At 31.2% G+C, this 27,440-nt stretch overlaps 1 protein-coding gene across 7 annotated transcripts in view; it reads right to left on the bottom strand.

Moving 5' to 3' along the window:
* LOC145287853 (protocadherin Fat 3-like) overlaps positions 1-27,440 on the bottom strand; it is a 1,926,363-nt gene that overhangs the window by 687,089 nt on the left and 1,211,834 nt on the right. For all 7 annotated transcript variants that reach the window (XM_080135727.1, XM_080135730.1, XM_080135731.1 and 4 more), the window contains exon 10: positions 18,621-18,712. In XM_080135727.1, coding sequence (XP_079991853.1) covers positions 18,621-18,712 — 92 coding nt within the window. The remainder of the gene's footprint in view (positions 1-18,620; positions 18,713-27,440) is intronic.

The following is a 27,440-nucleotide window of genomic DNA, read 5'->3' as shown; positions in this document are numbered from 1 at the left end:
TTCTAAAATGATCGCGATACTTGTGCAGTTTACGTCCCCCATTAAAAAACGAAAATTTCCAAAAAAAAAAACAAAACAATTATATTCTACGTACCCGTTATGGAGTGAAGTTCTCATAAAAACATTCACTTAATTTCATCAAGTAGTTTTGTTTTTATCGCTAAAAGCATTCATTCGAGGCATTCGAAACAGTCAATCTAAACTACGCTATCAGCATTGATTTTGGTCGAAATATAAAGGATTACTTGCCTTGAGATCAATTTAGCGATTTATTAGAGAAATTTCATTTTCCCGAGATTAAAAACAAGCTTTAAAAACAAAACTACTTGATGAAATTAAGTGAAATTTTTTTAGGAGAACTTCATTCCATAACGGGTGCGTAGAATATAATTTTTTTTTTTAAATTTTCGTTTTTTAATGAGGGACGTAAACTGCACAAGTACCATGGTCGCTTTTCTTTCCGTCAATTTAAAAACATGTTCTAACACGTAATCTATAGAAGTAATATTTCTTTTTGGAATAGGGATTTAGCTGCGTGTTAATCTACAAAGTCCTCGTCGTCATCATCATCATCATCACCATTTGCACTTCGTTTTGTTTTTGTTTTGTTTTGTTTTTATAGCAAAGTAAATCAATTTAATAACCTACCAAATTTTTATAATTAAAATAAAATTTTAGTTCATTCATAGAGAGAAGGCACAGAAAGCTCACGTAATCTCACGTTAAAAATGTTTTTCTAAATAGTAACATTATTATTTAGAAATTCGTTCGTAACAATGAGAGGTGGCGTTGTTAAATATGTTGTTCCTTCATCGTTTTCTTATTTTGCCTACCAATCTTCGAATATTTTTAACTATTTATGTAAGTAGCATATTATACAGTAAATACGAACTGATACAATATAGCTTTGTTTTAAAATCAAAATAAATGTTTTGTTGTCTTATAATTTTTAATCAATTCCAAAGCAAACATTTGAGAAAAAATATACGCGGACATTACCCAGGGGTTTATGAATAATTTGAAAGTTTACGAAAGAAACAAAACAAAAACAAAACAAAACAAATCTCTAATTAAATATGTATAAATTTAAAAAGAATCAGAATCGGGAATCGGATTGGAATCGGAAATTTTGAAAGAAATCGGTAATTGTATCGGAATCGGGAAAACTTTTGGAATCGTCCTATCACTAATATACACACACAAGACTTGTGTATTAAGGAGGTCTTAATTTTTTTAAGTAAACTGGGCTATTTTAGAGAAAAGAAAAACCTGACTCACACCGATCGTAAGTATTGTACACATGGATAACTCACCAATTAATGTAGTCAGAAAAATAGGGTCCAATATCATACTCATGGTATAAATAATATCTTTATTTTGAAATTGACCGTTAAAAGCATTAAGTATAAATAGTCTAGTTTAATCGGATCAGTCATCGCACTATCTAAAACACTAATCGACAATAACACGCGTCTTCTAGGTAAAGTTTGTTATATATAACTCAATGGTAGAAGTGGCAAAAAATCGTATAAAGAGTGCTCAATACGTTGGTAGAGCTGCATGTTTTTTTTATTTTTATTTTTTAAAACCTCAGGTATTAACTTAGTCCATTACAATTGTTTCGGCAAACAGTCGTTTGACTTCTATCATCTGAAGACACAAACAGGATTGTTTGTTGCCTAACCAATTGCAATAGACTAAGTTAATAACTGAGGTTTAAAAAATAATAGACCGTACTTTGGGGTAATATCGCTAACTAAAAAAAGTGCACTTCAAGTTCACTGAATTCAAATGATTTGCAATAACAGCAAGCGGAAGCTTAATTCCAAATATTACTTGGATTTTATCTCCCCATCTTTGCTTTTCATGCATGAAGTAAATTTCACAGTGTATAAGGAGTATTTCATCTTCATAATCGTACTCTATTTTCAAAAAAGTAGAGATGTAACATTAGAGAAATATTTGGAATCAAGTCTCTCTTTGCTGTTATTGCAGATCATTTGAAACCATAGCAGAAAATTATAGTTTCCTCTTCTATCAAGGCCGGGAATTTTGGAACTATATAATTAAATATATAGATACATACACATTAGCTTTTATTATCGAGTGGAAGATATATATATATATATATATATATATATATAATATATATATATATAATATATGCATATATAATATATATATAATATATATATAATATATACATGTATATATAATATATATAATATATATATAACATAAGAGCTACATAAGGGACGACATCCATTTTCTTACTACCTTACCACATACAGTAGAAAACGGGACACTATTAGTTACATTTGACGTTAGCAGTTTATATAGTAATATACCCCATGAATTAGGAAAAGAAGCAATACTATTTTGGATCAACAGACACGCACAAACACTACATCCCAGATTTACAAAGCAATTCATTATCGATAGTATAGACATAATTCTAAATAATAATTCCTTCGAATTCAACAATACCAACTACATCCAAACACTAGGTACAGCAATGGGAACGAAAATGGCACCGACTTACGCAACCCTTACATTAGCCTACCTAGAAGAAACCTTATATAAAAAAATAGAACAAAAATTTGGCCACAGCACTAAAATACTGTTTGTAGAATCATGGAAAAGGTACTTAGATGACTGCTTCATCCTATGGAAACCCACATGGGGGGAATCACAGACTTACACACCATACTCCAGAACCTACACCCAAAAATTAAATTCACCATAGAACAAAGCTCTACAGAATTACCTTTCCTAGACATACTGAAAAGACATAAAAGAAAATACCCATCACAACTTATAGACAAAGGGATCCAACTTGCGACAAATATACCAGTAGAAGATTTGAGAACCCCTAAAGAACGAAACAAAGAACAAATCCTAACATACGTCTCCACACACAACACAAACAACCCAGAGCTTTTCACAGAGATAACGAAAAACCTCGTCCTACTTAACCAAAACAGCAAACTAAACAATTTCCTTAAAACAACAAAAATAATAAAAAGCAAACGCCAACCCAAAAACCTAAAACGCATTCTTACCTCATCCAAACTCAATCAAGACGCAACAAAAGGAGTCAGAAAATGCAACAAACAACGATGTGGAGTCTGCAACATAATATTAGAGGGAAACACATACACATTTACGAACCCCATACAAACATTCAAAATTAAAAAAAAACTAGATTGCACCTCAAAAAACGTGATCTATGTAATAAAATGTCCAGCATGCGATAAATCCTACATAGGCGCTACAAAAAACCTTAGTAATAGAGTAGCCCTACACCGATCCAACATCAAAATCGCGGAAAATAGACACCTACATGTATCACAACATATACACACATGCAGTGGAGGCAGATTCGAGATAATGCCCATCTTCCAAACTGACAACTACTTCTACTTGCTAACTCAAGAAAAAAATTTCATAGCAAAGTTTAACCCCGCCTTAAACATCTCTCCATAATTCTACACATAAATAGGCAAAACACAAAATACACTTACACGCATGCATGCTTGGGTAGGTGTGCAGCGTGTGCACCCTCACACACGAAACAACGAAAAAGCACAATAAGGCACGCACACACTTTCGCGGGTGCGCGCGCCCATACCCAGTACGGTACCATTTCTCTTAAACAAACAAACAAACAACTAGAAATTAAACGTATGTATGTGTATGTGCGCGCGTGTGTGCGTGTGTATATGTGTGTGTGCGTGGGTGTGCACATATGATTGTGTATGCGTGTGTGCATAATTATATATCATCTGTTATCTATGCTACATCTTGTTTGTATGTATACGTGCACTTATGTTTGAGTGACCGAATCCATGTATGCATATGTGCATGGATTGGAAAGGAAACTTCAACCAATATATACATAAGGTGGAATGTATGAATATGTATGTGTGTGTGTGTGATTGTGAGTGCATGTGCCCATATATATATATGGGTGGATGAGTGTATACACCTCCGTATGTATGTGTGTGTATGTGTATATATATATACATATGTATGCACATGTATGAGTGGGTAAATGTGTTCGTGTGGATATGGATATACGCGTATGTGTGAGCCCCTGCATATGTCTGTGTGTGTGCATGTGTGTGTGCATGTGTGTGTGCCTACATAGTATGTGGATGTTTGTGAGTGTATGTGCACATATATATATGTGTGTACATATATGCGTGTATGTGCGTGTATGTGTGTGTATATATATCTTCTACCTATTCTCCATCTTACTTGTGTGTGTGTGGGTGCGTGTACGTATGTCGGAATGATTAAGCGCATATATACATGCGTGTTTTGGTTGGAAAAAAAAAAGTATATATAACCAGGAACAGAACACTCTTACACGATATCCGTATATATATATATATATATATATATATATATATATATATATATATATATATATATATATAAAATAAAAAATAATAAAAAAATAAAAATAATTGTTAGCGGTGGATGTATGCGAGTACGTGTGTGGGTGTGTAGGTGGGTATGTATATGTGTATATATGTATGCTCCTACATATATTTCTATGTATGTACGTGTGTGTATGTGTGTGTGCCTGCGTACGTGTGCGTGTGCATGTGTACATGTACATGAATGTATATGTATGCGTATGTGATTGTGTGTGAGTGTATGCTATACATGGGGAAAGAAAGTCTTTAAAAAGAACCCTAAAAAAGCCATAAAAACCTTCACCATATGGACTAAAAAACACTCTTTGAAACTAACTTTGACCGGTCACTGTGAACACTTAAAGTTGGAGACAGAACGTCTGAATACTGAACACACGCATCGCATCACTATGAAAAACATATTTAATATCAGCGGAGGCATATCTACAAACTCACATTTTAAAGAAAAACTTTTTACGAAAATATCTGAAGAGAGCACACCCTAAGCTCGAAACGCGTTATAAAAATATTTTAAAATAAAAATATGATGAAAACCTTTAAAAAAAAACCCACAATTGTTGATGGCTACACAGTTTTAAATTAACATATATAATATATATATATATATATGTATATAATATATATTATATGACATGTAGTTGAATTGATTAATTGACAACCGAACTGATAGGTTTCCTCGAAAACCGATTGCATCCTCGTTAAGTTGGGAGAGAACAAATCATCAGTTTAAATTGCCAATATATTTTCATGCGATGCAATATCGACATATGTGCACACTAGAAGCTCACTCAAAAGTATTTGTCTCACCCAATCTATCACAGACCCACCTCTGAGAACAAGTCAGTAGTTCATAAGAAATAAATAAAATACAATCGATTGACATGAAGTTGCGTAGAAAAAAATACGATGGGGATGAGATGAGATGCAGAATAAAAAATAAAATAAATTGAAAGTAGTCTGTTGTAGTGGTTTTATGGGCGCTAACTGTGGGATCAGTGTTCTAGGTTTGTGTTCTGGCGGAAATACTTCATTTCACTTCGGTTATTGGTCTAATATAAGGATTAACGCGACCTTCAAGCCCTGGTTGTTTAACTTGTCTTCGAGAAAGGAAACCATAGAAAAGATCTAATCTTTGTTTATCGGCACAGTGTTACCGGTTGCCGTGAATCTTTTCTCGTCATGTGACTAAAGAAACCTCAGTTTAAGAGACGTGCGTTTGTGTTTGGGCAAGCTGTGATGCACTATAGATTTTCCGCGCATGTATTATTACAAGGGGTGTCCATTGTATCTTGACGCTGAAAAAATGGAAAATTACGTTTAACGAAAACGTATTATCTTAAGCACACTGTCCCAAGTCGTTAAGATCCTCTTTCTGCCAATGGACTTAAATAATGCTGGTTCAGGAAAGGTGGGATTGTTGATTGCGCAACTATTATTTCAGTGAAGACACTTAGAGCAGGCACCATTATAGAGAACAATCATATATATATATATATATATATATATATATATATATATATATATATATATATATATATATATTAGATATTGGATAAAATATAAAGCTGATGTATCTGCCGAGCTATCTCAATTATTACGAGTCATCAAATGATGGTATTTACTGTTTCGATTTCTTCTCTATTTACAATATTATCATTTAGTCTATATTTGTGCCACGCACCCAAAACGGGAAATATGAATAACTTTAATTGGAATTCATTGAGATGAATATTATTTATTAATTTTATTTATTGCGGTCTATTATCCTCATCTTTTCTTAGTTGTTTCACGACGTCTCGGCCAACTATTCCTCCAGCATTCGTCAGATGGTAACTGTGACGGAAAGGAACTAATAATCTCCTGGCTGCATTCACTTCAATTACTTCGGAGCCTGTGGCGCAGTTGATAGAGACGTTGAATCTCTACGGTTCCAGGTGAGAATTGTCTGACATAGCGGTTTCAATCCTGCCTAAAGCCGGCCAGATGTTTACTTGGACAAAACGTGGTGAGGCAACAACAACTATGGAAGGCAGTAATTGCAGTGAATGCAGTCAGGAGATTCAGAATGCCTATCTGTCGCGGTTACCACCTGACGAAGACCAGAGGAATAGTTGGCCGAAACGTCGTTAAACAACTAAGAAAAGATGAGGATAATAGTCAGCAATAAATAAAAATGAACACACGACTAACTTAATTTTAAAAATTAAAAACTAGAGTAAATAATGATAATACAGGGTGACCAAAAAACAAAAACAAAAGCTAAATGGAGGCCATCTAAACATATGCTGTAGAACGGAGAAAAAAGGCCAAAGACCCTAGTGGTTTGATGTGATGTTTTGAATATAATAAACTAGTTATGACCAAAGTTTCATTTCATTCGAACAAAACACTAAGAAACGGGGCTTAATTAGAGTTGAGACCCGTTTTTTGGGCGGGGGGTCACCCTGTAGTATAATGTTCAGGATTGGGAGCTAGACTACACATGAGGCCTAATTTATTCTCAGGGAACAATATGTATACAATACATACGATACGATGCATTTGTTGTCTATTTTTTCTGTCATCCCTATCTTCCTCTCAGCCTCACAAACAGTTATAAATACACAAACACATAACTATGTATGAGTTCAAAATGGCGTAATGTAAGCAAATAAAATAATTGCAGCTTCTCTTCCAATTTTCGAATCATACCAAAACGCATTTTATTTGCTTTTGGTGGATTGATAGTCGCTATTTCTCCGGATGAGTTAATAGATGGATTGATTGATATAATAATTACGTACATGATTTTATACTACGAAATAGATACTGTCAAGAATTGTAATGATGTTTTTACATGGAGGTCACCACTTATCAAGGAAGTCACTCGAGGATAAGGGTTATTGCGTGTACAGTAATCAATGGGCAAGTATCGCAATAATCGTTAGTATTGGAGATTTGATAAAGTGTGTTAAGGGGGCGGTTTATCAGGAATTTGTTTATGTTGGACTTGAAGACATCCAAATTGTAATGAGGTGGGAAACAGCCAAACGGAAAAGAGTTCCACATGCGTGCACTTCTAAGAAATGTAAACTGAATTAAAGGAATAAATTGTAAGATGGTCAACATCATAAAATAAATTTGGAATATTTGGTGTGTTAAGGGGGCGGTTTATCAGGAATTTGTTTATGTTGGACTTGAAGACATCCAAATTGTAATGAGGTGGGAAACAGCCAAACGCAAAAGAGTTCCACATGCGTGCACTTCTAAGAAATGTAAACTGAATTAAAGGAATAAATTGTAAGATGGTCAACATCATAAAATAAATTTGGAATATAGACTTTAGTCATTGATTCATTATATATATATATATATATATATATATATATATATATATATTGTTAATTGGTAAAATATTTTTCTTTCAATTATATTTCACTTTTCGAGTTGAAACTCAATGCATGTTATATCTAACAAAAGATCATATATAAAAGAATAACAGAATTATTACATTCCAAGATCCAAATAATTTTTTTTTCATGCAAAATAGCTCCTTCAGCATATTACATTTTTTTTTACGTATCCGTTTCGTTATGCCAAAACAAATGGTTATTATTATGTCAGTTTCGTCTCTTCTCGTGCATGTACTGTTCAGAACAAAATTGAAATTCTTTGCTTATGTTGAAAACTGCATGATAATATAATGTTTCAAGAAAAAAGAAGTTCATAAAATACTCAGCATTATGTTTTTTTCGGAAGACATTTGTTCTTATATATTTATATATTAAATATATTTGCAGTCATCAACTTACAGTCCTGTTTCGTTGTATCACAACTCATCAGTGCCGCTAGACTAGCACATCTCTCAGGACGAGGATTGAACCTAGAACCATCGCGTTAATAGTCAGCAGTTCCACCGATCGACCCACAGGAGCGGCGTCCGTAAATAACCTCGCCAAATGTCTATTTTAAACAAACATCTGTCCACCACTTTAACAATGCTCAAAATCATAAGTTTTTATTTCGGTTTCGATTCAAGCTGATGCACCCAAGTAATATGGATATGGTTTTTTGTATTTTTGAAATCGCAACATTATAATATATAAAAATCGATAGAACATTAACTGTTTAATAATATATACGAAACATACAAGAATTAAAATATATTTAAGTGTACTTTACGGCCGGGCGTTCCTGCTAGCTTAGATAAATACTTTTGCAGTTTTAACAAAAAAGCTACACTAATATCAGAGCGTCTCCATTTTCACTGAACATCTACAAAATGCCAATATCAATAGAGTATATATGAAGGAGTCCCCTATGGAATTTCCACAGGTCCCGCTAGTATTTAATAATAAAAATAAATTAAAATATGTCCCATGAAATATAAGAGGCGTCTTATATATATATATATATACATATTATATATATTATATATATAATATATATATATTATATATTATATATATATATATTATATATATATTATTTATATATATTATATATATTATATATATATATTATTTATATATATTATATATATTATATATATATTATTTATATATATTATATATATTATATATATATATTATATATATATTATATATATTATATATATATATTATATATATTATATATATTATATATATATATTATATATATTTTATATATATATATTATATATATATTATATATATATTATATATATATATTATATATATATATTATATATATTATATATATATTATATATATATTATATATATTATATATATATATATTATATATATATGCATATATATATAATATATATATGCATACATATATAATATATATATGCATACATATATAATATATATATGCATACATATATAATATATATATGCATACATATATAATATATATATGCATATATATATATGTATATATATAACAAAGAGAACTTATTAGTCTTTAAAAAACGCTGAGTTGACAAACAAATAAAAATACACAAGTGTTTCGAAGCTGTTAATATCGCTAAAACAACACACACACACGCACATATATATAACTACTTCATTTACTCACATAAAATTAATATACGAAAGTATAAATTTACGCGTAGACTTTAAGTATTTACTTCAAAAGTGCTCAATACGTAGGTAGAGCTAGTTAGTAAGTCATAAAATATATATGGCGATTAAGCTACACTGAATATTCCGCGTTTCATCCACTCTAGGACTCTTCAGGCTTATGCGCATAAGCCTGAAGAGTCCTAGAGTGGATGAAACACGGAATATTCAGTGTAGCTTACTTGCCATATATATTTTATATATATATATATATATATATATATATATATATATATATAAGGTCCGTATACAACCACGAATACATATTTGATTATTACGAACTATCGAACTATCCCCATAATAAAATGTATCACTACAAAATATTTTTAATATTCATTTATAAATAAACAACTTTGACGAATTCAGATAATGTCTATTTAATTAAAAAGAAAATACTGATTTGTATCATAAATACGTTTGGCGTTTGAAAATAAATTGAAATGCATTTTTTATTTGGAATTGTACAAGATTGACGTATGTTTTATTTTAAATTAACTGTTCTGTTGGCTGGTTGGTTGTTTTTGTTTTACGGCATATCAACCTTTTTCAGGTTATTTAATGCCGAATCTAGTTATTTTGAGGAACGATTTTTTTAATGGAGTATATTTGTTTTATAAGTCGGATTCTAATTAACCCATAGTTGGGACCCTAACAGGTACTACCACTCCGGATCAGAGTGGACCTGGGAGCAATGGCAATTAAAGGGTGGCTCCACACTCCCCAAGGCCCGCAAGGTGGGGCCTCGCCATCGGATATAGTTTTAGGTCATATATACAGGCCCCCCAAAAACTATTCTGTGTTTTAGCCTCATAATATAATGAGCGATATTTCTAACAAAGGAGAAAAATTGTTGTTTTCTTGGTCGGAGTCGGTCTATTCATGACTCAGCTAAGTTTTGACCTTAAGATGTATTTCTGTTGACTCCTTACACAAAATGGTTTCATACTTTGTCTGGGCCGATTTACATAAAAGTCTAACGTACTTTCTTTTAGTGTTTGTCGTGTTTTCCCTTCAAGAAGCAAAAATCGTTTCTGTCGATACCCAGTCATTGACTTAAAAAAAGTCACGTTGTACTACAGTTGAAAAATAGTTTCCTTTTAAAAATTGTTTTGACAACAGCCATTCGTTCGAAAGAGCTACCTTCCGATAAATATAAGGAAAAGGTTATTTTTCCTCCCGATTGAAATGTACATCAATTACTCATTGATTTATCGGTTAAGTCATTTTTTTTATTTGAAATTTCATTTATCGTAATGACCCGAAAACATCTGATCAAGGTCATTTGATGATGTAAGGATCACGTGTTGTATTGATGATTATTCGATTTTGATAAACGCCGATTTCTCTTGTTCGATCAAGATCTTAATCATTTTAGCTAATCAATCTCTCCTCAGGCGGCCGTCAGTTGGCAATAATTGATTCTTCAATTAGTTTCTGCTCGCAATAAAATACATTTCTTCCATAATTCTAAAACTGTAGAGCTATTCACGAACGTAAAAGTAAAGAACTGTTCAGATGATCTAAAAAAATCATAAGGATACAATTGTATAATTATTCGTTTCACTACAGGTGATCCTGCTGATTACAGGATTAACTCCTTAAATGATATAATTGTTATTTGAAAACGAGACTATGTCAATGTCAGCTTTGTAGTTCATATGTCCGAGCGATCCTAAACTTAAACGTCCCTTGTAAACGAATATATACCTCTGTCCGATGTATATTTACAAACCATACGTTATCGCTGTCAGTGTGACCCCGACTTGGTTATGCGCACGTTAACTGATCGTTCGTGCGTTGTGCTGGTTTGAAGTCGGTGCTCGATTTTGACATTGATCTCAGTGACATTTGGGTCTCAGTTAATTCTGCAACAGAAGGATTCTCTCTCTAAAAAATGTACCGCTACCGTCGGTATTCCCCGGTAGGGACACCTAAGGCAACTAGAAATGAATTAACCCCTTTTCAAAAAGAGAACGTAAAGCCTGGTAGGGTTGACATCCTTATTCCGGGTAGAAATGTAATTAAAAAAAATGTTCACCCTACTGTGTTCCACGAAATGAGAATTCATAAGGATTACAATCAAAATGGCGAATCGAGTCGGAATCGAACGTTGGATAAAACGCAGAACATATTTTGAGAGTTTCCCTAATAATGTTTGTTTAACTTTATTGAACAACAGACTTGAAAATCAAGACGAACACATCTGCCAACTAAACATAATCCATTTGCTGTGATCTTAAGCGTCTATCTTGTGATAGACTATAAAGCCATCCGTTAGAAAATGTTAATCTGCGGCAAATCTATGGACATAAAAAATATTAGTGCCTATGGAAGCCCGTATCTGGATGGACATTAATTTTTCAAGTACTTCATTCTCAACATGTACCTCCACATAAAGAGGCACCAAGATTTTCCAAGTGGAGGAGTCAAATTTTGGGTGATGAATGTTCAAACCAAATATATAATTTTCATTTCCTGGGTGATTTCTCTTCTCTACGATAGTTCTCACCCGAAGATCACCTGCTTTTTGAATATATTGGAACTATGGAATCCATTAAACAGTCAACGCAGACATGTTTACAGTTAAGGAAAGGACTAGTGTAATACTTATCTTTGATCCCACCAGGAACCAAAAAAAAAAGTACAAGGTGTGGGGGTGGGGGTAAACAATCTTATTTTTTTCATTCTTTAGTTGTTTCAAATACACAGATATGAGATCAAACACACATTCAGATCTTTCTTGCTATCTTTTTCTTTCAATGATATTAAACTAGTTACCTGAAAGAGACAGCGAGATAGATATATCTAAAGAGAGTAAAAGAATGGACGAAGCGATAGAGGAGGATAGCAGTAGGAGAAGGTAGAAAGAAAGAAAGAGAAAGGACAAGGCAGAGAAAAGTAAAAAGAGGTTTTAAAAGAAATATGTAAAATGTACTTTTTAAAAACTAATCTGTTTTTATCTTTGCACCCCGGCAACGCCGGATAAACCTACTATTTACAAATGCGAAAAAGTATTACTTCATTGGTATAGCGTCCAAAACAGATGGAAAATAAAAATTACGAGCAGTTCCGCTCGGCTTTGCTCGGGCCCTATGTACTGTTCATAACTTTATGTGCGTATGTATATATAGATATATATTGAAAAGTTGGACTCGTGTCCAGGTAACCTACATACAAAATTTCAAGTGCTTGGACAAAAAAATTGGCGGAGGAGTTTGACAGAGTCTGTACGGGTCAACTCTTTCAACTTTGACCTCTTGGCAGTCAAATTTTCGCAAAAAAAAAAATTAAAAAGCTTGTTGTATGTCTGAATACCCTTTATGTAAAATTTCAAATGTTTAGACTCAAAATTGGGTGAACAGTTTGCTAGAGACCGCAAATGTCAAATCTTTTGAACTTTGACCGCTTGGCAGCCACATTTTCGGCCAAAAACCGATTAAAAACCTTGCCCTATATCTGAATACACTTTATATAAAATTTCAAGTGTTTAGATCAATAATTGGCTGAGTAATTTGGTAGAGACTGCAGAGGTCAACATTTTTTTTTAAACTTTGAACTCAAATTTGACACCTTAACATTTATTGTTTTGGGCTCAAATCAAATTAAAAAGATTGATCAATATCCAAGTAATCTCCATCTAAAATTTCAATTGTTTATACCCAAAATTGGCTGAAAAAAATTGGTAGCTTTCAAAGGTCAAACCGTTGAACTTTGACCTCTTGACAGCCAAATTTCTGTCCGAAGACCGATTAAAAAGACTTTTCCAAATCTTAATACCCCTTATGTCAAATCTCGAGTCTGTAGACTGAAAATTGACGGAGTAGTTTGATAGGGAAATGTACACACAGACAGACACACAGATAAACAATTTCACTTTTCTAGATATATAAAGTGTGAACATTTTTAACGTAGTTCCATGGTGTCACTTAATTCCTTCCCGCGTGAAAAGATGTGACACAACTCGGAAGGTCGAGGTTGAAAAGCCATCATACAAAAGGAATCCTTACCTGGCCTAAAAAATAACGCCTGAGCAGTTTCGTCGGCATTCCCCAGTAAGGACACCTAAGGCAACTTGAAATAAATTAATCCCTTTTCAAAAAGAGCACGTAAAACCTGGTAGGGTTGATATTATAGTCCCAGGCAGTAATATAGTTTTTTGAAAAATTTGTTCACAGTTCCCTGTTTTATCCAGCTACAACCACAATACGAGAATTCATAAGGATTACAATCAAAATGGCGACTCGAGTCCAAATCAAACGTTGGATAAAGAGCAAATTTTTTTTAAATTCAAATTTGCTGTAGGCAATTATGTAGAAATTGACTCAGCGTCTGAATATAAATTAAATTACTAACATTTCCTAATAACTTTTTTTGAATATTATTTCAAGAAATTCTCTTTAAGAGGAAAAATAATATAAAAAGTCATTTTTAATGCGGTAGGAGAAAAAATAAAAATAAAACTTATTTAAAGGAAACTCCTTCATTCTAATGTTATGGTGTGAAATAAAGTTAATAAACAAATAAACGCAAATAACATTGAAAAAAAAATCCATCAACGACGGGTATTCACGAGATGCAGCCTTTCAATCTACGCGTTTAGCAATTATTATACCATTTCAAACGCGTAATAAAGACAAATGGACTGACAGTGCGTCATATAGGGATGCATGGACGTATTAAAAAATGTTAGTTCAAAGTTAAGCCTGACTGACAAATAAAAATGACATTTTCAACGTGATCATTACAATGGACCGATTGACAGAGCTTTTTATAGGGCTTTATGGATGCATTTCTGTATGAACGTTTGACGATAAAAAAGCTGCCACAAACATGGCAGATTGACAGACGTAAAATTGCCTCAGAGAAGTCGGTGAATGCATCTAAAATGTTAAGCGTGACCGACAAACAACATTCTAGTTAAAAACTTAAGCGTGAGAAACAAAGGAAAATTATAGTTAAAACTTTTACATGCTAAACCAAAAGGTTAATTAAAAGTTCAGTGTTACAGACAAACCTAAATGCTACTTCAAAATTAAAGCGTGACAAAAATAAAACTGCTAGCTCAAATCTTAAGCGTGGTAGACAAATGAAATTCTAGTTCAAAACACAAGAAATAAAAATGGCAGTTCAAAACTAAAACGTGACAGAAATAAATGCTATTTAAAGTTTAAACATGACAAACAAACAAACAAACATACTAGTTTAAATAAAACGTGACAGAGAAATAACATTCTATTTCCTACTTAAGCGTGACCGACAAGTCAAAGTGCGAGTTGAAGCTTGATAAAAAAGTAAATGCTGGTTTAAATTTAAGTGTTTGCCTCTTTATGCAGATTATTGTACTCGTTAACGTGACAGACAGAGACACATGGTTTCACTTTTCAGACAGACACATGGGTTCATTTGGAAATTCTATCTAAGATTTAAACGTGACGGACTTACAAAAATGCTATTTACACCGTAATCATCACAGATTAAAAGAGGAATGGCAGTCTTTTATAGAGCTGTTTGGATGCATGTACCTTAAGAGGCATCAAATGAAAATACACGGCATGTGTTTAAACATTTTGTTCCAAGTGGGACAATCTGACAGACAGAGCCCAATATAAAACTGTCATGACGCATTTAAAAACGCGGCAAAAGCTAAATAATGTCATCGTAATGAAACGATGTTTGGGGAAAAAATATTTCTAAATCATTTCAAACAAGTTTGAAATTAAAAAAAAATGAATCTAAAAATATGTTTCACGCTTGAGATTCTAAATGTTTGCGTGTTCACTAACTTGATTGTTTTGACTCTTTTTTTGTTCATCTGATTTTCTTTTATTATCGACCTGGAATTTAATCGAATCTCACAAATTACGTAACCCAGTATAAATCTAAGGCAACAGATGACACACATTAACATTATTGATTCGATGGAAGTCTCTAGCTTGCTACCACGCAGGCTGGAATTGAAACAAGATTGCATTTTTTGAATATTTGCGCCATTAACAAAAAATACTTATGCTTATAACATGATTTGAACAGACGGACGTAATGACAAACTGATGGAGGTGAGTTACCAAGTGAGAAAAACATACCTAAATATACTTTTTAAACTATAGCAGTAACAGACACAAAACGAGTTATTTCAAGCTTGAAAATGCGGTGGACAAAGTTTCAATTTCAAAATTCACAAGAGAACAGAAAAATCTGCTATTTAGAAACTTATGAATAAAACAAACATGCTATTTGAGAAAATGTTCCATTTGAATATTTAAAATGAGAAAAAATATTCTATTTGAATATTAAAAATGAGAAAAAAATGTACCATTTGAATATTAAAAATGAGAAAAAATGTTCCATTTGAATATTAAAAATGAGAAAAAATGTTCCATTTGAATATTAAAAATGAGAAAAAAATGTACCATTTGAATATTAAAAATGAGAAAAAAATGTACCATTTGAATATTAAAAATAAGAAAAAATGTACCATTTGAATATTAAAAATGAGAAAAAAATGTACCATTTGAATATTAAAAATGAGAAAAAAATGTACCATTTGAATATTAAAAATGAGAAAAAAATGTTCTATTTGAATATTAAAAATGAGAAAAAATGTTCCATTTGAATATTAAAAATGAGAAAAACATTCTATTTGAATATTAAAAATGAGAAAATGTTCTATTTGAATATTAAAAATGAGAAAAAATGTTCTATTTGAATATTAAAAATGAGAAAAAATGTTCTATTTGAATATTAAAAATGAGAAAAAATGTTCTATTTGAATATTAAAAATGAGAAAAAATGTTCTATTTGAATATTAAAAATGAGAAAAAATGTTCTATTTGAATATTAAAAATGAGAAAAAATGTTCTATTTGAATATTAAAAATGAGAAAAAATGTTCCATTTGAATATTAAAAATGAGAAAAAATGTTCTATTTGAATATTAAAAATGAGAAAAAATGTTCCATTTGAATATTAAAAATAAGAAAAAATGTTCCATTTGAATATTAAAAATGAGAAAAAACATTCTATTTGAATATTAAAAATAAGAAAAAATGTTCTATTTGAATATTAAAAATAAGAAAAAATGTTCTATTTGAATATTAAAAATGAGAAAAAATGTTCCATTTGAATATTAAAAATAAGAAAAAATGTTCCATTTGAATATTAAAAATGAGAAAAAATGTTCTATTTGAATATTAAAAATGAGAAAAAATGTTCTATTTGAATATTAAAAATGAGAAAAAATGTTCTATTTGAATATTAAAAATAAGAAAAAATGTTCTATTTGAATATTAAAAATGAGAAAAAATGTTCTATTTGAATATTAAAAATGAGAAAAAATGTTCTATTTGAATATTAAAAATGAGAAAAAATGTTCCATTTGAATATTAAAAAAAAGAAAAAATGTTCCATTTGAATATTAAAAAAAAGAAAAAAATGTTCTATTTGTATATTAAAATGAGAAAAATGTTCTATGATTATGAAAAATGACAAACATTCTATTTGAATATGAAAAATGAGAAATATGCTCCATTTGAATATGAAAAATGATATAAATGTTCTATTTGAATATGAAAAATGATATAAATGTTCTATTTGAATATGAAAAATGAAATAAATGTTCCATTTTGAATATAAACAATGAAAATGTTCTATTTGAATATGAAAAATGAAATAACTGTTCTATTTGAATATTAAAAATGAGAAACATCTTCTATTTCAATATTAAAAATGAGAAACATCTATTTGAATATTAAAAATGAGAAAAAAATGTTCTATTTGAATATCAAAAATGAAATAAATGTTCCATTTTGAATATAAAAAATGAGAAATTTTCTATTTTAATATAAAAAATCAAATAAATGTCCCATTTTGAATATTAAAAATGAGATAAATGTTCTATTTAAATATTAAAAATGAGAAAAAAATGTTCTATTTAAATATTAAAAATGAGAAAAAAATGTTCTATTTCAATATTAAAAATGAGAAAAATGTTCTATTTCAATATTAAAAACGAGAAGAATGTTCTATTTCAATATTAAAAATGAGAAAAATGTTCTATTTGAATATTAAAAACGAGAAAATATTCTATTTGAATATTAAAAATGAGATAAATGTTCTATTTAAATATCAAAAATGAGATAAATGTTCTATTTGAATATAAAAAATGAGATAAATGTTCTATTTGAATATAAAAAATGCGATAAATGTTCTATTTGAATATAAAAAATGAAATAAATGTTCTATTTGAATATTAAAAATGAGATAAATGTTCGATTTGAATATTAAAAATGAGAAAAAAATGTTCTATTTGAATATTAAAAATGAGAAAAAAATGTTCTATTTCAATATTAAAAACGAGAAAAATATTCTATTTGAATATGAAAAATGCGACAAATAAATGTTCTCTTTGAATACTAAGAATTAGACAAATAAATGCCGTTTTTGAATATGAAAAAGGAGACAAAGTTGCTATTTTAAAATGAGGTAAATCTGATAGATACAACTTAATTTGACAGAAACGTGTGCTATTGCAAACCTAAGAATAAGGCAACCAATATTTTAATGGCAAATCGCAATACCATTTTTAAATCATTTATTGTATGCAGTTCACTGAATATATATTGCCATTTCACGAATAAGTGAAAAAATCAGTTTTCAACCAACTTCTTAGTGTGTAAGTATATTTATCTAAGTGGACATAAGTTGGCGTTATAAGATTTTAAGTCTGCATTCGAACAGATGTTGGTCCTACTAAGATTATTTAAAACCGAAATATGATTCCTATTTATTATAATGATCTACCTTATTACATCACTACACGAACTCTTCGTGAAACTTTGAATAATAATAATAATGATAGTGACAGAGAGTTGCTCTGATCATGCCAGAAGCAATCATTACTTTGATACATTAGCTAAATACACATCAATCGTCAATTGTACTTTGTTGCTGTCTTAGTTTTGTTAAACCCTTTCAGACCAAAACGCTATTCAAAACGATTCCTTGTATATGACAAATCGCACACAAGTTTCTATTGTATGCATAGTAAGGACGGGTGGGGGGGTTAAGATAATAGCAACTATTACTCACCTTAATCACGTACGTCCGCGAACCGACTTCCAGATGTTTCTTAATGTAGACGGTACCGTTCAATGGGTCGATTCGAAATGGCACGTGGGTATCTGCGGGAAAAGAAGTGACGTATTAGAATTGTTACATAATTTATGGATTCGAAATTAAACTGGAGACTATCGGACTGGATAACATCACCTGGAAAATTATTTATCCGGACAGGGTGAAAAGCTGAAAAAACGGAAATACGAAAAAAACTTGATATTTATATTTTAAACAGAACGTTCAGTAAGTTTAAATATATTTCGCGTGTATGTTTGTAGTGTGTACTGGCGCACGTATGCAGATTGGATAGCGACTGCTAAAAATAAGAAACAAACAAATATAAAAAACAGGTAGACTCCCCCCCCCAAATTCGAAGAGAAATATCAAACAAATATTAGAGGGTGTTTGAATCAATATAGAATGAAGAAGAGCAAGAGAAATACATAAGTAGCTGAGAGAGAGAGAGAGAGAGAGAGAGAGAGAGAGGTGAAGTTTTCAGTTAATTAAAAATTACAGCGAATTAGAAATGAAACAGATTTGCGAAAACTATTTTCGTATATATCGTGTAGTATTAAATCATATAAGAAAAAAAAGACTGAATAAATGAAAATTATTAACTCGCTATCAGTGAGACCCGACATTTTTCGATATTGCATAAGGTTAAACAAATTTTCCATCCTCCTATACTTTTATTGTCATTGAAATCAGTGAAATTGCCCATTTTTTAAAATCAAATCAATTGATTGCCTGCTTTAGTAAGAAACCCCGCCACCGCAGTCTACCAAGAAGAAAACTGTCCACGCCTCCCTGCAATGACAGTCCACAATACATTGTAGTCTACATTGCACTGTAGAGAATCTACTGTTGATTTTATTGACTTATCTCTAAATAATAGCTTCACTTTCAAGTTTAAAATGACTGAAAAGTATCATTATTCAATTGTATACTAAAAAGAAACATTCATTTCCAACGCAACCCTGTCTTATAAAAGAATATATATTTGATTTTATAGGCTGAGCTTTTCTGCTTGTGCGGTGATAAAACTTCTGAAATGCACTTGTGATGTTGGGTTGTATAAAAATGTTAACTTCGGTCAAAATCGAACTTCCTTCTTTAATCGGATTTTTTCGATTATCGATAATTATCAGAGGCATTCAGATGGAAAATGTATGTAAGAATAGTCCCACATATATCAAGTACCTTCGTGTAAAATTTCAAAACGACCAGTCCAGCCGTTTTCTAGTTCATAGGGAACCCTCTCTCTCACAAAAAGTTCCTTTAATAGTTGATAGATAAATATTTAGTGTAATAATGAATATATTTATTCGCCTAAAATTAAAACAAGAACACGAGTTAAGCCCTCTGCGTTATGAACATTGTAATCAGAAATCTGCAGTTGCGCCATCTTGATTTTTTTCTTTAGGTTATTTGATGATTAGAAGTAATGCAATCGATTTTCAATAATCAATAATCGACGACAAAACAATGGAGAAAATAGATGTAAAATGTTTGCACTTCGAGTTCGACTAATTATAATGACTTGCACAATTCGTTTAAAATTTCAAGGTTTTATTCGAATATTATCTTCCAAAATGGCGTTATAAAATGCTTCCAAAATGGTGTTATACATTGCTTCTAAGTTATTTTAAATTTCTACTCCCTAAAACATCAACTATTTAAATAAATAAATAAATAAATAAATAATAAAAAAACACATTCGGCTATCTATTAGACAGCGTCTCAAATATTTTAAAAAAATCAGAATAAAAAATAACATTTTACATTTCTTGCGGTAATTTTTACGACCTGACGCAAAGACGCAAACATATCAAAACTTGATAATTGAAACAATTAAGCGGGTAAATGTATATTTGCTCATGCATACATTATATGCATTGTGTAAAACTGCGTCTGCTAAATATTACTTTTTTAATTTTGACCCGTTAGCAGCTACTTTTTTCGGTTAAAAACCAAATTTATTTTTTTCCACAAAACTGAATACTCCATATATCAAGTTTAAAGCTTGTGGATAAAAAAAAATTGATCGAATAGTTTATCAGAGATTTATTCTAAATGCAGCTCTAAATACTATGAAATTATGTGCAAGGTAGAAAGTAGGCACAAATGAATAATAGTGAAATAAAACTAATCATCCAATAGGAAAACAGAAAAACAAACAAGCAGTAAATTGTAAAAGTTCGTTTGTAAAGAATTATGCAAATTAATTATACTTTGTGAAATCGCTGGTATATTCACGGCTAAGTATATAAGAGAGTTCTATTTACTTTTAAAAATCGAAAAGTGGTCTTCTATAATATAAATCTTACCTGTCTGTTTAAATGTATGTATGTCTGCCTAAAACTTTCGACAGAAGCGATGGATTTTCATAAGATCGGTAACGTTGTAAAGCTCGACCCTTCAGACGACAAATATCGAAAAATTGGCTAAAACATTGATTCTTTAACTCTCAACTGGGCACTTTTCTACAGGAAGGGCTCGCTTTTTTCGCCGATATTTTCGAAAATCATCTCTGCTTTTCGATTGACTAGGCTTAATTTAAACCTTCGCCACTTCCGATTTCGCGATGGACGCAACGACAAAGACGTCACGTTTTTTTTTTCACGTTCTTTACCTCCTTCGCGGTACGGGTTCGAGCCTGCTTACCTACTACCATATTTTTCTTTTTTTTTTCTCAACACACGCCTACAAACACCCGGGAAACGCCGGGCACCCACCATGCTAGTCAATGTCAGCGGCAAGTAACTTTATGTATATAATTATCTAAAACAGTTAAATTACCTTTGTAATTCGTGTACTAAGGTTCATCTAGTGCACCGAATAAAATAAGCTAAATGCTCTACTTAATTGGCGACAAAAATGCTACATTTATATTAATACTAGCATTTCAGCCCGGCGTTGCCCGAGTGTTTGGAGGTGTGTATTGAGCAAAAAAAAAAAAGAAAAAAAAAGCGGTCAATTTTTTTTTTTTTTTTTTAACTTTTACATCTATATTTATTGTTTTGGGCTCAAATCAAGTTATTAAGTTAGATCCATGTCCAAGGAACCTATATCTAAAATTTCAATTGTTTATACCGAAATTGTCGGAGCACTTTGGTAGAGTTATCAAAGGTCAAATCGTTGAAGTTTGACCCCTTAACAGTCAAATTTCTGGCCAAGAACGGATTACAAACATTCTCATAAATCTCAGTACCCTGTATATCAAATATCGAGTCTGCAGACTTAAAAATGACAGAGTTATTGCGTAGGGAAATGTACACAGGCACACACACGTTAACTTTTATAGATATATAGAGTAATATAGATATATGCAGGAGTAATTCCAAGAGTAGGACCTCGATTATCCAACTTGTAAATTAAAACATTAATTAGCTACGAAGATTGGGGAAGCACCTTTAAAACAGTCGACCTTTTATGCTCCAGAATTTAGTTTTTCTACAGTCACCACCATACTCAATGCCTTTCTGCCAGCCCCTTTTCATGCCTCAGCCATAAAAGTCCCGAGCGCGATGTGTGGAACACATCTCTGTTGCCACTCTGAAATCGACGAACCAATCTAATTGTGGTGATATCAATTGCTTCGTAAACGTTCAACATGCGCCGATGCATTGGTTCCATTTTTTCTGCATGAAATAATTAAATCACGTATTTCTGCTTTCGACGCACGTGTCTATCATAATGGTTGATTTCTTATATTCTAACATCGTCAATATTTAAAACAGCGAGATGAAAGTTTCAGATCATGAATGCCTAAGCTCAATCATCATAACAATGCAATTGACAATCCCTCTAATCTATTAGGGCGGAATAAAAAAATAAGACGCATTACTTTTTGAACGTCCTTCACAAGTATCTTTATTCGTAACGCCTCTTTCTAAATATTTATTTTATCGATGAATTTATAAATATATATTTGGTGTATAAATCTATAAATTGTGATATTTCAAATGTCAAATAGCAAAATAAATTGCACATATTCATATAAAGGGTACTTCAGATCGGACCTCATAAATCGTCTTCCAGTTTTAGACGTCGTTAAACTACTTAGAGCGAAGTGAGTTTTTTTTTAATAAAATAATTGATGTGAGAGAAATTAGATTTTTTGAAAGATATGCGAAGACGTAAGCTATTATTCTACTTAAAAAGGTGATGTGTGTAAAGACGATATTTATTTGTAGACAACATAATAAAATAAATCGACGTAATTTAGATAAACAACAAAAAACTATTAAAGATTCAGAAGGTATCTTCTCAATTTACTATTTAGATTTATTCGTAAAGCTAGGTCTAATGTAAGGCCTATTCAGAAACAATATATTACGCCTCTGTGTATAAACAGTGAAACATATATATATATATATACATATATATATATATATATATATATATATATATATATACTAGCAAAAGTACCCGTCGTTTACTGGGTTCAAAAACAGCCTACAGAAAATGAACTCTGATTTATGAAAGCATGATAGGTTATGAAAAGGAAAGAGGAGATAGCTTTGAATTTGGGGGTATCAAAACCAAAGCAAAATATGATGAAAGTAAAAAATAAATTAGATAAACCCCATAATTTATTATATCATACCTGTTCAAACTGAAACACTTATCACAATATTCTGTGGATCTATATTAAAAAACCTTGTTAAACTTTGCGAGATATTTCCATTCTATGGAGGTCAGGCGCGAACGAACACTCCATAATTTTATTATACCATATTTCTTCAAACTGAAACATAATTATCAAAATATACTTACGCAGATAGATATGAAAAGTCTTTATTAACGTTTGTGCCTATTTCCATACTATGGAGGCCCGGCGCGAGCGCAGAGTCCACAATTTTATTATACCATCCCTATTTAAGTTAAAACATACTTATCAAAGTATTCTTATGTACATCTATATCAAAAACACTTGTAAACGTTTATTTTTAATTTTTAATTTTTTTATTTCCATACTTTGTGGACCAGGCGCGTACGAAGACTCCACAATTTTAATGAATCATCATTATGCCAGATCAAACATACCCATTCCTGTGCCTCGATACATCTTCTATCATTATATGTGATCAGTTTTCTATAATAGTCTACCATATAGGAGCCTATTCGTGATCAGACACACACACACAGACGTTCAGCTTTATATATATATATATGAGTCCGCCATCGGTAATCACCTGATTAGTATAAATAAGTGTTCTGACCAATATTACGATGGTTGGTTTTCTGTTTTATACAGTGCTAGGTCGAACTATCATCTCAATATAATTGAGGCGTTAGTCATTAATAACTCTCGACCAAGCCTGTGTAGACAAAAGATTTTGAAACATCAGTTGGAAATATTTACTGATTTAAAATAACCTGAACAGTGAGAATTATATATATATATATATTTCTCTTACTGGTTTTCCAACTGAAACCAATTTCCCTCTTTCCTCATTCGATTCTTAGCTTTTAATTTATCATTCTGACGTTTCCTCTTAGAGGGTCAGATGATAAGGCCTTAAGGAAATTTTAACAATTCCACCTGCCCGTTTTTTTTGTTTCTTTGATCTTTTTGATTTAAATTAAATTATGTTTCCTCTAAATATATATATATATATATATATATATATATATATATATATATATATATATATAGGCATGGTTAAAATTATGGAGCATCTATAAAATACTTAGATAATAGTTTAAACGTAAAAATTTTAAAGTTAAGACTTGTTCTGTAAACAGTTGAAAGTAAATGTAAAATATCTAACAATAGATTGTATAATTTATTTGTTTTAAAGTCTCTTTCAAGAGTTTTATACTAAAAAATTGATTTCAATATTAAAAATGATTCATTGTTATACTAAAAGTTTTTTCCTATTTTTTCAGGTTTTATTTGATTCCTGCCAGTGCTATAATAGTATATTTAATTAGAAAATGCCCCCCCCCCCCAAAGAGCAATTTTCAGAGATTAAAAAAGTACAAATTGTTGTTTTATCTGGTTAAGGATATTCTCAGGTAGAAATGGAATATTCAAGGAAGGGAGTTCAAACAACAATTAAAAAAGCCAAGGAAACAAAACATTTTATAAACAGAAAAGATCGAGGCCGTAAAACGTCTACAACAGCCAGGGAAAGCAAATCATTGAAAAGATAATCTCTTACAGATAGAGAAGAAGAGTTCTTCACGGCTTGCTGCTGAACAAAAACATATCAGCGTAAACAGTGAGAACAAGGCTATTAGAAGCGGGATTTAAAAAAGCAAAGCAAGGAAAGAGCCATAATTGTCTCAGCCCCCCCCCTAAAAAAAAAACAACTTATGGAATTTGCAAAAAGAAAAACATGAACATTGTTGGCCCAATCATCAGATGTCCATTGTTTGGCCTGAAGAAAGTAACTTGGAGATCAGTTAACACCTTCTATTTCCTAAACTTTGAAAGAGAACAAGTGAAATTTTTAATGTGAATACACATCAATAACATCTATTCAAAAATTGTAGCAAATTCTCATTTTTTTTTTTCGTCAGATTTTTGGCACCCTTGGAGCGGTTTATCTTCGTCGTAGGAAAGGAGAGGCAATTTATCCTGATTGTGCTGTTCCGACTGTCTAATTTGGAGGAGGAAGCGTGATGGTTTGGGGCTGCATGGATTCTTCAGGCACGAGACTATTATACATATGTGAGAGCAGAATAAACTCCACAATTTCTACTAACATACTAAACCAAGTTTTACCATACCCCTTTGACTAAAATAGTTAAGATTCCAAGTTATGTAAATCTTTTAATAAGACAATACCCATTGCCAGACGTCACATGTTTCAATAGGATGGTTTGAGAAAAAAGGTATTACAATGATAAAGTTCCTCCCTCAATCCCCGGACTTAAGACTTTTTGGTCCAATCTAGCGAAAAAGTGAGTATGCCCAAATGTTCATAACAAAAGAATTCGAGACCAAACTTTATAAAGAGTGTCAGAAAATAGATCCTACTACCTGCATCAGTTCAGCGAATAATATGCAAAAATGAATAAAAGATTTTATAATAGCAAAAGGAAGACATACCAAATATGGATTGTTGTTAGTTTAGACTTATTAATGTTTATTCAACTATTCTTAACCGTTTAATATAAAAGTTTGAATCATAATTTCAATTTTTCATTGCTGCTTTATATTTTTTACCGTGACATATATAGTTGTTTGTTTGTTTACAAACAGGCGATTTGAGCACTGTACGAGTGGTGGCGGATGTCTATTTAAATATACATTCCGACGAGTTATTTGCGGGCGTCCCTTCTGAGGTCGAGTGAGAGAACTGCCGACTGTCAACACGACGGTTCTAGGTTCAATCCTTGGCTTGGGATAGATGCTAGTCCAGCGGCACTGATGAGTTGTGATACAACGAAACAAGACTGTATGTCGATGACTACAAATATATATATATATATATATATATATATATATATATATATATATATATATATATATATATATATATATATATAGAGAGAGAGAGAGAGAGAGATGAAAAGGAACAAACCAAATTATATATTCGTCAACGTTTAGTCTTTATTTGAAGACATCCTCGGGATTATTAAATCTATGGAAATAAAATATTAGTACAATTTAATCATAACGAGTAAGTCTATAAATAAAGACAAAACGTTGCTGAACATATGTATAAGTTGGTTTGTTCCTTTATCATTTTTCTATTTCATCGAAATATTATTTCCGTTATTCTTATTATACCCCATATATATATATATATATATATATATATATATATATATATATATATATATATATATATATTACAGGGTGACAAAAAAAAACGGGCCAAACTCTAATTAGGCCCTGTTTCTTTGTGTTTTGTCCGAATGAAATGAAACTTTGATCAAAACTAGTCTATTATATTCAAAACATCACATCAAAACACAAGGGTCTTTGGCCTTTTTTCTCCGTTCTACATGGCCTGCATTTAGCTTTTGTTTTGTTTCTTTGGGTCACCCTATATATATATATATGCATACATAATTATATATTAGCAAGTTACATGGCCTCACTAAATGGTCATAAGATTTTTTATTCTTTATTATTTTGTCTTTATAACTTAACGTTTGAAATTATAATTTAGACGAATGCCTATATTTTCATCATTCCTGTTGTACACGCGTTTCGCCAATAGTATCTTTGCACCATCATCCAGCTCAGCAAAGACGAGCAGATATCAATAAAACGATCACAGATTAATAAAGACAGAAAAAGCAAACGATATGAAAGACAGTCAGGCTGGTTAGTCAAGGTCATGCAACACTCACTCACTTAAAAATGTGATATTTAAAGAAAAGACCTCCTTCCGACAAGGAAATATATGATTCAGCGTGGGTAATTCTCAAGCTGCCATTTTGGATTTTGCCAGGAAAAGGTAAGTACGCGACTTCAAAAATTCAAATTATAGTATCAGAGGAAATCCTAGTAAAAATTTCAAAGAGTGTATTAATAAAATATTTTTCACTAATTATTATCTCAAATAACCTATAAAATGGCGCCTATAAAATGCTGGAAATTATTGAACAGTTTAAGCGACTCTGTCGTTAGTTAATCCAATAACAAGACGAACCATATATTATTTTTCGTACTTACTACTCAGTCAATCTTTCAGTAACACACACACACTCTCTAAATGAAAGTCTTAACCTATATATTCAACGAATCTTTAATCAACATACTTGCAATTTGGTATATAGAGTATTCAGACATGTAGAATCCGTTTTAATCCGGAAAAAGAGCTGCTA

This window comes from Euprymna scolopes, chromosome 11, assembly GCF_053919585.1.
Source record: "Euprymna scolopes isolate OS-2025 chromosome 11, ASM5391958v1, whole genome shotgun sequence".
Classification (NCBI taxonomy): Eukaryota; Metazoa; Mollusca; class Cephalopoda; order Sepiida; family Sepiolidae; genus Euprymna; species Euprymna scolopes.
Note: the sequence above shows the minus strand (reverse complement) of the source record. Positions and strands in the feature narration are given on the sequence as shown.